Here is a 16,825-nt window from a genome sequence, read left to right as displayed (position 1 = left end):
CAATTTGTATGAACAGCATCATTTTTATTCTCTCCCTTCCTCCCATCCTACACTCACTATACCCACTATACCCACTACACACACACACACACACACACACACACACACACACACACACCCCTTCTACACACCTAAACACATCTTTAGAAGAATGGTACACAACTACAAATAAAAGCTTCATACACATCTGGTTCTAAGTTTATTACAGTTTTTATTTGTTTTGGGGGTAGACTCTGTTACTGCTATTTTGCCCTGCACTATGTTAAAGAAAAATATGTGAGGTGATATTATTAATTGGTCTCTACACAAATATGAAGTTGGAAAAGCACCTTCTAGCCTAGATCTCCCAGAACAAGACAATTTTTAAATGCAAGATTTAATCCTAAAATCAAGCTGAAAGAACCTTCAAGAAGTCCTGTAATTTACTCCCCTCCCTCCAGGCATGCAAATTAAAGTCCAGCAAAAGTCTGAGTTACCAAAAGAAAAAAGTTGGACCAAGAGAAATTATGCAGTCTAAGATAGGATAATTTAAAAAATTAATCTCTACTCTTTTACTATACTTCCTTAGGAACAACTTGGCCTTCTGGTAAATCAGGACATCAAATATTAAAATACTGTTGAATATTCTTGGGTTTGAGGGATGACCTAAGAATATTAATTGCTTAAGTAGTTTTAATTGTAAGTTCCTGAAAGGCAATGCTTATAATTGCGCATGTGTGTGTGTTCCATAAGAGTGAGGAAAGCTTTCCAAATTCTTTAATCTTAAAAAAATGCTTATTTTTAAATTTATTGTCTTATTATTAACTCTTATCCAAATTTTAATTGAATTAAATCTCATAACTTGACCCAAAACTTCTCACATCTTACACATCATGTAAATAATTATACATCTGTCTCATAATTAATATGTATTCCTTATCTGAGATCTTTCTTAAGAAATGTCATGAAGATATACACACACACATAATATGCACGTTTTAGCAGACTATCGAGAGAGGACGTTGAAAGTGTAAAATATTCATTTACAGTCTCTACTGGCACCAAAGGAAAGATAACATTCACCAAGTCTTAGACAACAGCCACCTGGCTCAAACTAAAATAAGCAAAGCAGCCAAAAATACAAAAGATTGGTTCAGCACATAAGTAACAATAAAAAGTAGCTTTCAAATAAATCTCGATTCAACATTGCTTCCCCAGTCGATATTCCCACAAATGCTTACTCAGCACTCTCCTTCCCTGATGTATGTCTCAACCTACCTCCCAATCCCTTTTGGCTTTCCTCCTACTCTTCCCTATCCCTTCATGAACACTAATCCACCAGCCTGCTCTCCCCATTTACTGCATGGTTGGAAACCCGAAATCATCTAGAGAGTTGTCAAAGTGTCTAGATGGCTAAGTTGCCTCCCTGAAGATTTTATTTCCATAGGCCAAGAGGCTGGGGGAAAGGGGAGCTGGGGTTGACTTTTTAGAAAATTCCCCATGATTGCGGCCCAGGGCCACGGTGAGCAGGGCATTACTCTCACAGATCCACAATGACCCAGCTCAAGGCTAGCCTCCCCTTCATGCAATGGCCTCCACTATCTTCTGGACAACTCGAAATCTATTATAAAGAACACCTGCTGTTATTTCTCAGTACTCTTTCGAGCACCTTGCTTTAGCTCAATGGATCTCAACAAGGGGGCTATTTTGCAATTTGGCAATGTCTGCAGACATTTTTGGTTGTCACAACTAGGAGTTTGCTACTGGTATCTAATGTGTAGAGGCCAGGGATGTTGTTAAACATCCTGCAAAGCATAAAACACCCCCACAACAAAGAATTGTCCAAAATGCCATCATTGCTGAGGTTGAGAAAGTGCTTTACCTGAAGCCTACCTTTCCCTTGTCTTCATCACTTTATTTAATCTACTCATTAAACATACCCATTCCTCCCAATTCATCGTCCCTGGCTCAGCACCCTCCAGACTGTCCCTAACCATCTTTCTTTTTCAGTCCAATAACCTGCTTAACCGAGACTCTCCCCAGTTTTCATAACTAATCTACAATCCCCACAATACTCATTCTTTCCCGGCTGTGTTCCTTTTCAGTCCCTTATTTCTGATCATCTTTAATAAAGCCTAAATACACAACAACAGCTGGGCCTCATTGTCTCTCATTGTTCTTGACTACTAAACCCTCCACCCAATTCTGTGGCCAATCAAGGGCCTCTGCAGCACCCAAGAAGTGTGCCTCTCCAAGATCTACACTGCATTTGTTGCCTCTCACTACAAGCATCTTACCTCCCACCTTTTCTATTATCTTCCTTGTGCTAAACCCACCTCCCTATTCTCAAATGCTTGCAATGGCACTCCGGTAACCTGACTACCCCTTCCCATTCTGACATCACTATTTCCCACCCAGGCCTACTTGCTGTCAGACATTTTATTCTTCAAGACACCTTAATGCTCTCATGAACCCTGTTTTCTTCAGTCTAAGAACAAGGGAGCTTCCATTTTCTGCTTTTCCATTCCAGTTCGTAGAAAGTCAGGAGACGATAAAGAAGTAATTGGTTCCCCAGTTTCACTAAGGCCTTTGATGCAATTCGATAATCCTTTAATGTATTGCTGCTTTGTCCTTACATTCCCCACGGGGCTTGCTCCAAACTTCGACTCTCACTGTCACATCATGTTGTTTCTTAGTCTACTATAGGGAATTGGCCATTTACCTTGAGAATTAACAACTATAGTAACGTAGATCCTATCTTATAAAGTTTAAATTCTCTCCATAGGTGCTCAAGTCCATGCACAAACTGAACTACCATTCTCTGCTTCACTACTTACCAGTAAATCTGACTCCACACACAATTATTACAATACCATTGACTATACTGTAATTTACATCCCTGTGACTGTTTTTATAAGTTGGAATTTGCAAATCTCAATCCCTTCCCCTTTTTCACTCTTCTCCTCAAATCCTCCTCTAATCTGGCAACCATCAAAATGTTTGTTTTGTTCATTTATTTTGTTCTTTAGAGTCCACACATAAGTGAAATCATAGAGCATTTGTCTTTCTCTGTCTGACTTACTCTACTCAGCACAATACCCTCTAGGTCCAGCCAGATTGTTGCAAATGACAAGATTTCATTCTTTTTTGATGGCTGAATAATTTTCCGTTCTATATATGTACCACTTCTTCTTTATCCATTCATCCATTAATGGACACCCAGGTTGCCTCCATATCTTGGCTACCGTAAATAATGCTACAATAACACATGGAGAGCTTTCCAGACAAGAAAAAGCTAAAGGAGTTCATCACCACAAAACCAGTATTACAAGGAATGTTAAAAGGATTTTTTTTAAGAAGGATAAAAAAAGATTAAAAATATGAATAATAAAATAGCAATAACTACATATCTATGTAGCAATAACTCATATCTAGCAACAAAAATTAATTCCTGTTGATTAGGGTAAGAAAGACATAATTCTATACATAGCTCCAATATTTACTTTAAATGTAAATGGATTAAACACTCCAATCGAAAGACATAAGGTAGCTGAATGGATAAAAAAAAAAGATCCTTACATATGCTGCTGCTACAAGAGACTTACTTCACATTGAAAGACATATACATACTGAAAGAAAAGTAATAGAAAAAGATATTTCATGAAAACAGAAATGAAAAAAAAGTGGGGTAGCAATACTTATACCAGACAAAATAGACTTTAAAACTAAGTCTAGAACAAGAAACAAAGCAGTATCTAGTAATCCCACTTCTGGGTATTTATCTGAAGAAACTCAAAGCACTACTACCTCCTTCTTATGAAAAGGAAGTGAAAATCAACAGGTTTCCCTTAAGGGTTAAAATAAGAGACATATAATTAAAGGTCACCAAACACTGTTGTTACAAGATTTACATTTACTAAATGTAGACTGAACTTATGCCCTTTGCCTAATTTTTAGGGCAGTTTTTTTGGAACAAAAACAAATCTAATCCTAGACAATATAAAATGGTAAACCAGAAAAGCACTGTCCCAATATATCTAAGAGCCTGTGGAACTTCCCAGAAATGTTTTACATAAAACCAGAAATATGTTCTTAAGAAGACTATTAATGAATTCACAGTCAACTTCGCAGACTTCACTAGAATATCCTTTAAAAAAAATCCATTGTTGTAAGTAGAGTAGTGTAATTTGCTTTTGAATTGTTAGACATTCAAGAGCCACTCACTCCCACCCGACCCCAGTACTGTACAAGAGGGAAACTTTGATACCAGGCCAAAAGAAAAGCAAAACTTAGTTCATAAATGCTTTTCAACAGCCATAATTTAACCATCATCCTTTGATCAAATAAAATGGAACCATATTTTATGAAAGATGGACAAAAATGAAACTCCTGCTAAAAAATTAATTCCTGTTGCTAAGGGTAAGAAAGACATAATTCTATACATAGCTCCAATATTTTAGAAAATCACAAGTTATAGGTTCACTATCATCAAATTTGTGGGTAAGCTTTACTAAAAAATGGAAAAAGGAAAAAAGAGACCCAGGGCTCTTTATATATCACCTGTGTAACATCAAATTCATAATAGCTTCTAAAGTTTGATACATGTAGCTCACTCACTGCGCCTAATACCTGGAGTTAAGCACATCCGCAAACTCGAATCTCATCTTTGCACCTCAGAGTAAACAAGTAAAACAAACAGGTAGCACCTGGATTCACCATATCCAACAGGGTTCATGATCCCTATCTTATAAAAAGAATGAGGTCAGAATCTCTGTGTCCACAGGGATGAACTGTGACCTCCAAGAGCAAGCTGCCTCACACCACTGCAGGTGCCAGAAAAAAGGAGGTACTCAATGCCAAGGCGAGTCAGCAGACCCCTTCCCCAGGGGCCAAGACCACTGAAGGCAGCATACCACCAAGCTATAATGTTCTCTCCTCACTGGGGCTTGTAGAGGTCCTCCCCACTGTTTGTTTCCCAGTGCCATCAGAGACTGTCCTTTGTAAATCTGAGAAATCTGCCTTGTACATCTCCTATGGCTAGAAGCCCATATTGAGTAGATGCATATGAATTCCCTACCACTGAACATTTCAGACATAACACTGCTCCTTCCATCATTTGGCACATAGCTGTCAGTTAAAGGATTTGAAACACCTCCTTATTCTGTTGGGTAATTAGCATCATACAGAGGCATACAAAGACTTCTGTTAACAGGAGAGATTTGATCCCTCCATTTCAAACTAAGACCCATTTGTTTTCAAAGAATGAAACATTGTTGGGGTTTTTAAATGTGCTACTGTTTTAGACTGTATGCATTGATTAGAAAACAAAAGTCAGTATAAGGACTCACTCCTCACCACCCGGTCTGCAAAGGCAAACATTTAGGGTATGATGCTGGAAGAGAGTTTGGTTTTAGATGTAGGATACAGACATTGTTCCTCAACCACTGCTTTTAAAGAAAGTGCTTCGGCAGATGCCCTCTGCCAGGTGTCCTGAAGTTCCAAATATCCTTGGAAATCTGCTGCAACATGTCATGTTCTTTGCAACATCAGCAATTTTTCAACAGCCATAATTTAACCACCATCCTTTGATCAAATAAAATGGAACCATATTTTATGAAAGATGGACAAAAATGAAACTCCTGCTAAAAAATTAATTCCTGTTGATAAGGGTAAGAAAGACATAATTCTATACATAGCTCCAATATTTACTTTAAATGTAAATGGATTAAACACTCCAATCGAAAGACATAAGGTAGCTGAATGGATAAAAAAAAAAGATCCTTACATATGCTGCTGCTACAAGAGACTTACTTCACATTGAAAGACATATACATACTGAAAGAAAAGTAATAGAAAAAGATATTTCATGAAAACAGAAATGAAAAAAAGTGGGGTAGCAATACTTATACCAGACAAAATAGACTTTAAAACTAAGTCTAGAACAAGAAACAAAGCAGTATCTAGTAATCCCACTTCTGGGTATTTATCTGAAGAAACTCAAAGCACTACTACCTCCTTCTTATGAAAAGGAAGTGAAAATCAACAGGTTTCCCTTAAGGGTTAAAATAAGAGACATATAATTAAAGGTCACCAAACACTGTTGTTACAAGATTTACATTTACTAAATGTAGACTGAACTTATGCCCTTTGCCTAATTTTTAGGGCAGTTTTTTTGGAACAAAAACAAATCTAATCCTAGACAATATAAAATGGTAAACCAGAAAAGCACTGTCCCAATATATCTAAGAGCCTGTGGAACTTCCCAGAAATGTTTTACATAAAACCAGAAATATGTTCTTAAGAAGACTATTAATGAATTCACAGTCAACTTCGCAGACTTCACTAGAATATCCTTTAAAAAAAATCCATTGTTGTAAGTAGAGTAGTGTAATTTGCTTTTGAATTGTTAGACATTCAAGAGCCACTCACTCCCACCCGACCCCAGTACTGTACAAGAGGGAAACTTTGATACCAGGCCAAAAGAAAAGCAAAACTTAGTTCATAAATGCTTTTCAACAGCCATAATTTAACCACCATCCTTTGATCAAATAAAATGGAACCATATTTTATGAAAGATGGACAAAAATGAAACTCCTGCTAAAAAATTAATTCCTGTTGATAAGGGTAAGAAAGACATAATTCTATACATAGCTCCAATATTTACTTTAAATGTAAATGGATTAAACACTCCAATCGAAAGACATAAGGTAGCTGAATGGATAAAAAAAAAAGATCCTTACATATGCTGCTGCTACAAGAGACTTACTTCACATTGAAAGACATATACATACTGAAAGAAAAGTAATAGAAAAAGATATTTCATGAAAACAGAAATGAAAAAAAGTGGGGTAGCAATACTTATACCAGACAAAATAGACTTTAAAACTAAGTCTAGAACAAGAAACAAAGCAGTATCTAGTAATCCCACTTCTGGGTATTTATCTGAAGAAACTCAAAGCACTACTACCTCCTTCTTATGAAAAGGAAGTGAAAATCAACAGGTTTCCCTTAAGGGTTAAAATAAGAGACATATAATTAAAGGTCACCAAACACTGTTGTTACAAGATTTACATTTACTAAATGTAGACTGAACTTATGCCCTTTGCCTAATTTTTAGGGCAGTTTTTTTGGAACAAAAACAAATCTAATCCTAGACAATATAAAATGGTAAACCAGAAAAGCACTGTCCCAATATATCTAAGAGCCTGTGGAACTTCCCAGAAATGTTTTACATAAAACCAGAAATATGTTCTTAAGAAGACTATTAATGAATTCACAGTCAACTTCGCAGACTTCACTAGAATATCCTTTAAAAAAAATCCATTGTTGTAAGTAGAGTAGTGTAATTTGCTTTTGAATTGTTAGACATTCAAGAGCCACTCACTCCCACCCGACCCCAGTACTGTACAAGAGGGAAACTTTGATACCAGGCCAAAAGAAAAGCAAAACTTAGTTCATAAATGCTTTTCAACAGCCATAATTTAACCACCATCCTTTGATCAAATAAAATGGAACCATATTTTATGAAAGATGGACAAAAATGAAACTCCTGCTAAAAAATTAATTCCTGTTGATAAGGGTAAGAAAGACATAATTCTATACATAGCTCCAATATTTTAGAAAATCACAAGTTATAGGTTCACTATCATCAAATTTGTGGGTAAGCTTTACTAAAAAATGGAAAAAGGAAAAAAGAGACCCAGGGCTCTTTATATATCACCTGTGTAACATCAAATTCATAATAGCTTCTAAAGTTTGATACATGTAGCTCACTCACTGCTCCTAATACCTGGAGTTAAGCACATCCGCAAACTCGAATCTCATCTTTGCACCTCAGAGTAAACAAGTAAAACAAACAGGTAGCACCTGGATTCACCATATCCAACAGGGTTCATGATCCCTATCTTATAAAAAGAATGAGGTCAGAATCTCTGTGTCCACAGGGATGAACTGTGACCTCCAAGAGCAAGCTGCCTCACACCACTGCAGGTGCCAGAAAAAAGGAGGTACTCAATGCCAAGGCGAGTCAGCAGACCCCTTCCCCAGGGGCCAAGACCACTGAAGGCAGCATACCACCAAGCTATAATGTTCTCTCCTCACTGGGGCTTGTAGAGGTCCTCCCCACTGTTTGTTTCCCAGTGCCATCAGAGACTGTCCTTTATAAATCTGAGAAATCTGCCTTGTACATCTCCTATGGCTAGAAGCCCATATTGAGTAGATGCATATGAATTCCCTACCACTGAACATTTCAGACATAACACTGCTCCTTCCATCATTTGGCACATAGCTGTCAGTTAAAGGATTTGAAACACCTCCTTATTCTGTTGGGTAATTAGCATCATACAGAGGCATACAAAGACTTCTGTTAACAGGAGAGATTTGATCCCTCCATTTCAAACTAAGACCCATTTGTTTTCAAAGAATGAAACATTGTTGGGGTTTTTAAATGTGCTACTGTTTTAGACTGTATGCATTGATTAGAAAACAAAAGTCAGTATAAGGACTCACTCCTCACCACCCGGTCTGCAAAGGCAAACATTTAGGGTATGATGCTGGAAGAGAGTTTGGTTTTAGATGTAGGATACAGACATTGTTCCTCAACCACTGCTTTTAAAGAAAGTGCTTCGGCAGATGCCCTCTGCCAGGTGTCCTAAAGTTCCAAATATCCTTGGAAATCTGCTGCAACATGTCATGTTCTTTGCAACATCAGCAATTGGACTTGACTGAATTTCAAAGTTAAGGGTTCTGATTTCAGTGGCTGAAACATAATTTCAAGAAACTCAAGTATACATATAAAAAAATAACAGCCAAATATCTGAAAACAAGATTCCCTTCAATTAATTATGTCATAATATTTGATATTCTTAAACATCTTTATGTATTACTATTTGTTAGATATCTGTTTAAATCGCTAAGAATTTCCATACAGAATTCTTAGCCCTTAAATATTGTTTAGATAATAATTTAATATTACTAACTTTTAGACTGCATCATTAGCCTAGAGTAAAATTTTTGCTGAAATGTGTCTCTGAAAATACTAGTTCCATAGAAGATTGATAGGGGATATCAATCTTATTTATAAAGCCTCCTAAAAATGATGGTAGTTGAAGAAAAAAAGTTTCTACAAGAAACTAGTTGTTGCACCTAGGGCCACTGGCCAAATGAGATATAAACACCCTCATAACTATTCCTGCTCTCACTAGATGAACATTTCTGAAGATTAAACTATTAATAATTACAAAGATTTTCTAGGTATCAGAAGTAACACAACAATAAAGCCTTTCATGTAAACTTTAAGCACGTTTTCTCCCCAGATTCTCCCAAGTGTCCCATAGGGTAAACAGGTCAGGAATTATTTGCCCTATTTTTCAAATGAGAAAATGGCACTCAGGAATATAAATGGCCAGAGCAAAGTCACGGTTATGTACTTGTCCAGTATAAAAGCACTAGACTGGGCATAGGAAAATCTGCCTTTGTACTTAGTCTAGTGTTTTTTCAGTATCCATCTTTCTTCCCTCCTCACCTCATCTCTCTCAATTTCTCCCTACCCCCTCTCTAGAAATCTAGACTGAAGGGCTAGGCTAGCAAAGAGAGGCAGTTGAAGGAACCAATTCTGCTCCAGCATCACCAGGCATAAAGAGCAGAGACTAGAGGCACTGAATCACTTTCAGACTTTTCTGTATCTCTATTCATTGCAAAGACACAAATGCTGTAAAAAGACTTTCCATTTTCCTTTTTAAACTTCTGAATAGGGACTAAGCTATAAGTCAGAAACAGGCATAGTTGGTCCGAAGGACAAAATGAGATAATGATCCAGTCGGGTTGAAGAATTTCATAAACTGGTCATGCTCTCACACAACACCATTAAGTGGAGACCTATATTCTAGGTCCAGTAGTTCTCAAAGTTTGGTCCCTGACCAGCACCATCAGTGTCACCTCAGAACTGATTAGAATTTCTAGGGCTAAGCCCTACCCTTGACCTACGGAATCAGATACTCTGGGGAGGGCCCATTGGCTGGTGAGGAAAAAGGTCTGCAGGTGATTCTGATACATACTGAAGTCCTAGAAGTGTTCTAGGATATTCGATACATATTTTAAACAACATATTATCCAAAGTCATTTCCAACAACAAAAATTTTAACTAATATTCTCACCAATAGTGGTCTGGATGGACTTAGGTTTTGGGACCTTAAAAAAAAAAAAAAGGCAAATGACATTAGTCTGCATTAGCCATTCATCAGGGATTAGTTTCAAATAGAACTGAAATTTGAGAAAAATGAATACATTTCTTCCCATGGAAACTGTTTTTCGCATACATGTCAAGGTATCCAAGCCACTACTGAGAAGCTATTTCTCAATAACCGGTCAGAAATGCATAGTAGCTATACCATTTTTTCCCCCACCCTTAAACAACAACAGAACCACAACCTATTACCAGTGATTTCTCTAGAGTAGAACTACAAGAGTGTTTTTGCAATGTCAGGGCACACTTAATCAAGAAAGAGACACTGACGCTACAGAAGGCAGCTTCTCTTTTTATTTTCTTGTCCATATACCAGCATCTCATTGTCTTGAAACCCAAGTCCACTTGAGCCAGTCAGGTTTGGACAAAAACCTGACATAAACTCTCCCTCTCTGAGTCTACTGAGCCTTGTGTCGATTACTGTGTCAACCAGAAATTAGTAGGTATATGTTGCCTTTGTTAGTGAAACAAATATAAGCTACTGATGTTGCTTTATGTCACATGGAAATGAGGCAGTGTAGCCTGGTGGCACAAAGTCAGTCAAGCTAAAGTTGGACACACCTGAGTTTGAAAGCAAGCTCTCCCACTTCCTAAGAGGGTGACTTAGAAAGCTGCTTAAACTTTCAGAGCTCCATTTCCTCCTCTGTAAAATGGGGATACTAATATCTCTTACCTACCTCATAGGATTATTAGAAAGGAATCAGTGAAAAACACATGTTTAGCATTTAGCTTAGAACAAGCTTCCAATACAAATTAAGTTTTTATTATTTTACAAAGCTAATTTTTAAAGCATAACAAATTATAAAAACACAAAATTAAAAAGCTAATTTTTTTCAAAATGCACATAAAAGTTTATTTGTAACTTTTCAAAATGCCTACAAAGTATTTTTAGGGGGATCAAATTTAGCATGTGATCCATAAATAATTTAAAAGGTAATAATTATTAGTATTAGAAGTCACATTACTCCCATTCCAGGTTAAAAAAAAGAACATCTATAGCTTGCATTAGATTAAATGTTTTGACTGTTCTGTCAGTTAGACCCAGGGCCTGTTTAGAGTTTAAGCCAAGAAAAAAAAGGAAAACACTGCTTTCAGGAAGATAAGCAAGTAATGAAGGTGAAGAGGTGAAGTACTGCCTTTAAATAGTAAAAGCTTTCAAATATAAACACACTTGAAATATTAAAAGAGAAACCAATTTATAAATTTCATTGGCCATACTAATTTAGAGAAAGAAAACAATATAATTGCCTTCATAATTTCTAAGTGTCCTTTAATTTCTTGAGGTTGGTAAGAACAAATATTTCATACACTAATATATCCACCTTACAGAAATGAAGCAGGTGTAAATATAGTTAGTACCTATTTCTATTGTTAGAAAAAAAATCCTAGATAAACATCATATCTTTATGTATTTTATTATATTAAGGAGGCAGGGGACTAAAATTGGAAGATTTCATTGTCTATGTGAAAAAACAGACTAGAAATATTTTTCCTGTGTGTGTGTTTAATTTCTGACATTTGTGTGTTATAAGGCATGGAAATACAGTCATTTCCATTATTAGCAATATTAGTTTCAAAGCTACTTTTGGAAAAATTACACTGAGCTGCTTAAAGTTTTACTAAGTAACTGAAATATATTCTTTGAAATTTTAGCCATTAATAGTATATACAAATATTTAATGCAATTGATATCATAATTTTAATATTTTTCCTTCTAGTATAAACATAGAAATGTTAAAATGTGCTTGTCTCAGGTTTTCTTTTTGTCAAGCACACACATATACAAAAAGAAACAGACCAAGAAATAAAGACCTCCTATTTTAAGGCATCTCTGGCTGCCATTCTTGACTGGGCAATTAGAGAATTTGACCCCAAAGTAAAGTAGCATCAGAGAGAAAAGGAGGTGGCATTGCCCATTCGCATTTCTGGGACATTGCCCACATATGGGCCCCGTGCCAGAGATGACTTTGGCCTTCTGCATAGGGGATGCTGCCCATCCAAGCCTTTATTGTATTCAAGAAAGAGAAACAGCACTGCACAGATTGGCTTTCTGAAACTTCGGGTATATGAGAAAAAAAAGCTGCCACTTGGTTTATGAACCAAGAAAGAGAACTGGACACTGGAAGAATCTTTCTGGGTAAACATTAGAGCAAAGTAGTGCCAAATTACAATTAATACAAATTACAAATTAAATACACACACACACACACACACACACACACAAATGCATGACAAAATGTGGGGGTGCAAAAGTAGAAAACATTTAAAAAGAAGAAAATTACATTATAACTTAACAGACTAATAGCATAATTCTTACATCATAAATTTCTGAAATACTACATGGAAATTTTTAGTCTTCTCATGAATTGGACTGGTTCACCACCTCAAGATTTTATTATCGATGATATTCAAATCTAAAATTTTTAACTCTCAGATCAGGAAGGTTTGTGACAGGTGAAGTTCAACACTTTTGGAAAACTTTCAAACTTGTCAAAAGTATCCTAGAAAAATACAAAGATTCTACCAGTAATTTTCAAGCCAATTCATGTAATGCTTTGTTTTCTACAAAGTAATCAAAGAGCATGTAAATATGAATGCTGCATCAAATCACAATTGACAACACTGAAATACTCCATAATTATAATAAATTTGTTTTTGTTTAGTCCATCTATGTACTCATGACCTTCTCTAATAAATGTGTACCTCTGAAAATGCTTAGTAACCATGCATAGAAAGCAACTGATCATTCTTAATTAAGTTTCAAATGTGCCTCTTCACACAGCTGCACACACATGTGTACTAACCTAATTGTTAGTTGCACCTGCTCCAAGTTAGGAATATTTCATAGAGTACATGGCAAGAATGGCATTTTCAAGTGTAAATCTGTTGCATGTAAATCTATACCTTCTTTCAGTAGTTAATGGCTCATATGCTTTGTGCCATATATAGGAGCCTGCTGTACAAAAATGTGGGTGATTTTGAATTTCTGTACTTGAAAACAAAGCTGTCTCTTCCATCTAAAATAAGTTTTATTCTTCCATAATATAACTGAGTGATTTTTCACTGAGAAATATGAGTAATACTTTTCAACGTTTATATAAAGGACACTTTTCATTCAACCAAACATTGAAAAGAAAAGCTGAAACTCTTTCACAACTGCTGAAAAGTTGTAAATAAGTTAAATTGTTCTTGTCCTATACTCACTATATCCACCAGTTCAAATGCCATGATGATTTTTGTTACTATCTGAAATCTTGAGTTTCTGAGTATTAAGGACAGCAATGATTAAAAAAAAAAAAAAAAAATTACCTTCTTCAGATTATGAGCTTAAATTCTGTATTCTACACATGTAGCAAATCAGTCTCCAGAAATCACACCCCTTTTTCAAAGGAATCACCCTAAAATCTGAAGTTGGAGTAACCACATATCTTAAATATCTTAATTTATGATAGAGACAGACACTTTTTCATAAAATGGAAGTTTTGTACTAAATCTCTATGGTATGAAATTCTAATTTCTTGTTTTATAAACCAATTTCCTGATTTTTAAAAGAATGGGTTTGTCCAAACTGGTAGCCTGACAAACATTAAACTAAAAGCACATTGAACATAATTAAAAGCAAAGCTATAGAATCTTGACAGGTAACCTTCTCTGGAGGGTTTGTCTCTGCCCTTCTTCACTTGTTAAAAGGATCAAAACACCATGTCTGCTCTGATTAACAAACCGATGAATAAGGTTCCCCATCTCCACAGTAACAAAAGCTACCTCATCATCTACTACATTAGTTGCAAGTTTACGTTGACAAATATTTCTTTAAGTGTAATGAAAATACACTCTACTTACAGAATTGTAGGTAAATAGTTCCAGAAACTTAATAAAGTTACTTAAAGAAATTTAATAAAGTTTCTATTTTAAACTCTTTGTCTTCAATTAATTTTTTAATAAACTAAGATTTTTCTGTACAGCTACAAAAAAACAACATCCACATGTTACAAAAATGCACACTACACATTTAAAAAGTAAACAAAACTGAGTGAACTTTTGTGTCAATCAGGGTACATGAGTTATAACTTCTTCTTGAAACCTGTCTACTTATAAAACAATCTTTTAATGGCTCAAAGAGACAAAAAGTCTCTGAAGACCTATTAAGAGCAAAAATATATATATACATTCACCTATTTTTTGTCCAGTGCTTTGCAACTATTGGTTTGCAAAAGAAGTATTTTATTTAAAATTAACTACTATATTTCTAAGAAGCAACAATTACCAAAAATCTCTGAGGTCCTTTAAACGTGATCATTTCACCCTGCCAAACCAATGAGATATTCTTCATCCTTTGTTTTTTGTTCTGCATCTTCATGAACATGGCTGCTAATTATATTATCCTGGTGGTACATAAATCTGAATGGGAAAAATCTCATGATTCTTATAGAGCATAAAATACTCCTTAGGATTCAAATGTATACTTACTTAGATCGAGTACTCCTAAATTGCAGTGAATTCTGTTTTGCTAGAGAACTTAGCTTTGATTCAGAATTTCTGTTTCATAAATGATGTAGCATCTCTCCAACACACCATTGCATGTATGCATGCACGTGAACACACATACACACACACACACACACACAGAAACCTTTAGCCTTTTCCTGCTACTTTGTATAGTTAGCTTCCCTATTTGTATATTTGTTTTTCTAAAATTGTTTAAGTTCTTAAGTTTGTACTTATCACACAAAATGCCATACACATCTCATGCCTACATTTGCCATAATAAATCCCTACTATGTTAAATGATTAAAAGTTAAACCACATTTTTAAAATTGAAAATTGAAAAGACCATAAGAATTCTCTGCTCTTACCCACCCATTCATTCTGACAGTTTTAAGATTTTACAGTGTATCAAGTGTCTTCTTTTCTGAAACATATAGGAACATAAGAATGTTTTGAAAACATTTATGCAATTTGGCATACTTGGCCTAATATAGTTTAACAAAGTAAGCTCTCTTATTGTTCTGATTAGCTTTCTCATTAAGAGTAAAAATCCTTTATTGCAAAACTTAAATTAACATGTGGTAGGAAAAATAAAGTGGTTTACACATCATCAAGAAAATATTATTCTTAAAATTTTATTTATATTCTTTTTCTTAAACCAAGCACCTAAGTAATTCACAAAACAAAATACCTCTCCTGGGAAAGAAAAATATCCTGAGATAATATACAAGAAAAAGCACTACTTCAGCTAAAAACTAAACAAAACAACAGCAACCACCATTCACGAGCTTCATGACAACTAATAAACAATGAAGAATACTTAAAGATTTCTTCTATCAGTTTCAGTAGCAAACCCTTGCTCTTTTGAACACTTTACTGAATGGGTTCTCAGAAATTTCCTTCAGTCTTGTAGTCCTTTCAGCATTTATGAAACAATTGTTGGAAACGTAGGTGGCTCTTCAGATTAATTTAACTTTCCAGAGAAAGCTACTTGATAACAGGAGTGAGCCAGTACCTCCGACCTCAAATTAACCACTTACAGTGGTACATTTTTCATCTCTAAAGTATTCCCAGCCTCTCTTTCTATTGCCTTTAGTTAATCTAAATTCAGAGACAAGACGTTTTTCCATTATTGGCTTCTTGCCTCTTTACAACTGAACAACATTCCTCAAAAAGTACATATAAGTCTCCATGCTATGGAATCAGACAACAGTATCCATTTCAGGAACAATTACACACATAATGTAAGACAATAGTTCTCCTTAGAACCGTTCGCAATATTTGTGATTTAAAGTCTACTGGTTAGTCTAAGGCAATGGTGTGGCAGAGTTCATCTAAGTATACGTCTTCAATCTACATACTTTTAAAACTCAATGTGGCTTACAGATCAGACAGCTATAAGGATACCATCTGTCCTATATAGTGGCTTTTTAGATCATTATACTTATAAAACAATACAGTCCATGAAAAATAACACGTGTGAATGAAGAAACAAAGATAATGTAAAATTAATATTTGGAAGAAAAGTCAAAAATTCCATATTTCTGTTTTAACACCTGTATATTAAATTATATGTGACTATCACGTTGTTACATTATAGGAATGCAAAGAATAAAGGAACAAGAGCTACATCTTGCTTTGCTTAAAGAAATTAAAGACAAGTTTAACCCGCACCTGCCAAACTGTCTTCAGAGGGACAGAAATAGGTAGTGGCAGAAAGGCTCACCCCTCCCATACCCCACAGCGCGTCTCCCTGAAATCATTTTAAATACAGGCAATATATCTGTCACCTTTTCTCTTTTACTTTTTCTTCCATTCTAATGAATGGCAGAAGCTTTAGGCACCCCCCCTGCCCACTATCTCAAAGGCACATAACAGAATAAGAGGACCCAAGAGTCACTTACCAGTTGCATGCCACAGATAAAGATAAGCGTGCACCTGCCATTGCAATAACCCATGGTTTCCGAGACCCCTGCCACTGCCAGACTGTCCCACGTCGGCCACCGTCGAGCCCCCACTTTATCCAATCAGATCGCGGGGAAGGACAGGCAAACCTGCCGAGGGCTCGGGGGCTCCCGGCTGCTGCTGCCAGCGTCCTGGGAAGTGACAGGCATT

At 35.8% G+C, this 16,825-nt stretch overlaps 1 protein-coding gene across 3 annotated transcripts in view; it reads right to left on the bottom strand.

Annotated features, from left to right (window-relative positions):
* The window catches only part of NKAIN2 (sodium/potassium transporting ATPase interacting 2), an 829,945-nt gene extending 813,120 nt beyond the window's left edge, over positions 1-16,825 (bottom strand). For all 3 annotated transcript variants that reach the window (XM_006926140.2, XM_006926139.1, XM_006926141.1), the window contains exon 1: positions 16,615-16,825. Coding sequence is in view for 2 of the 3 variants with exons in the window: in XM_006926139.1 (XP_006926201.1) it covers positions 16,615-16,668 (54 nt within the window). In the remaining variant the exon portion in view is untranslated. The remainder of the gene's footprint in view (positions 1-16,614) is intronic.

This window comes from Pteropus alecto, unplaced genomic scaffold (genome assembly GCF_000325575.1).
Source record: "Pteropus alecto unplaced genomic scaffold, ASM32557v1 scaffold79, whole genome shotgun sequence".
Classification (NCBI taxonomy): Eukaryota; Metazoa; Chordata; class Mammalia; order Chiroptera; family Pteropodidae; genus Pteropus; species Pteropus alecto.
The sequence above is the reverse complement of the archived record's forward strand: the minus strand, read 5'-3'. Positions and strand labels throughout refer to the sequence as shown.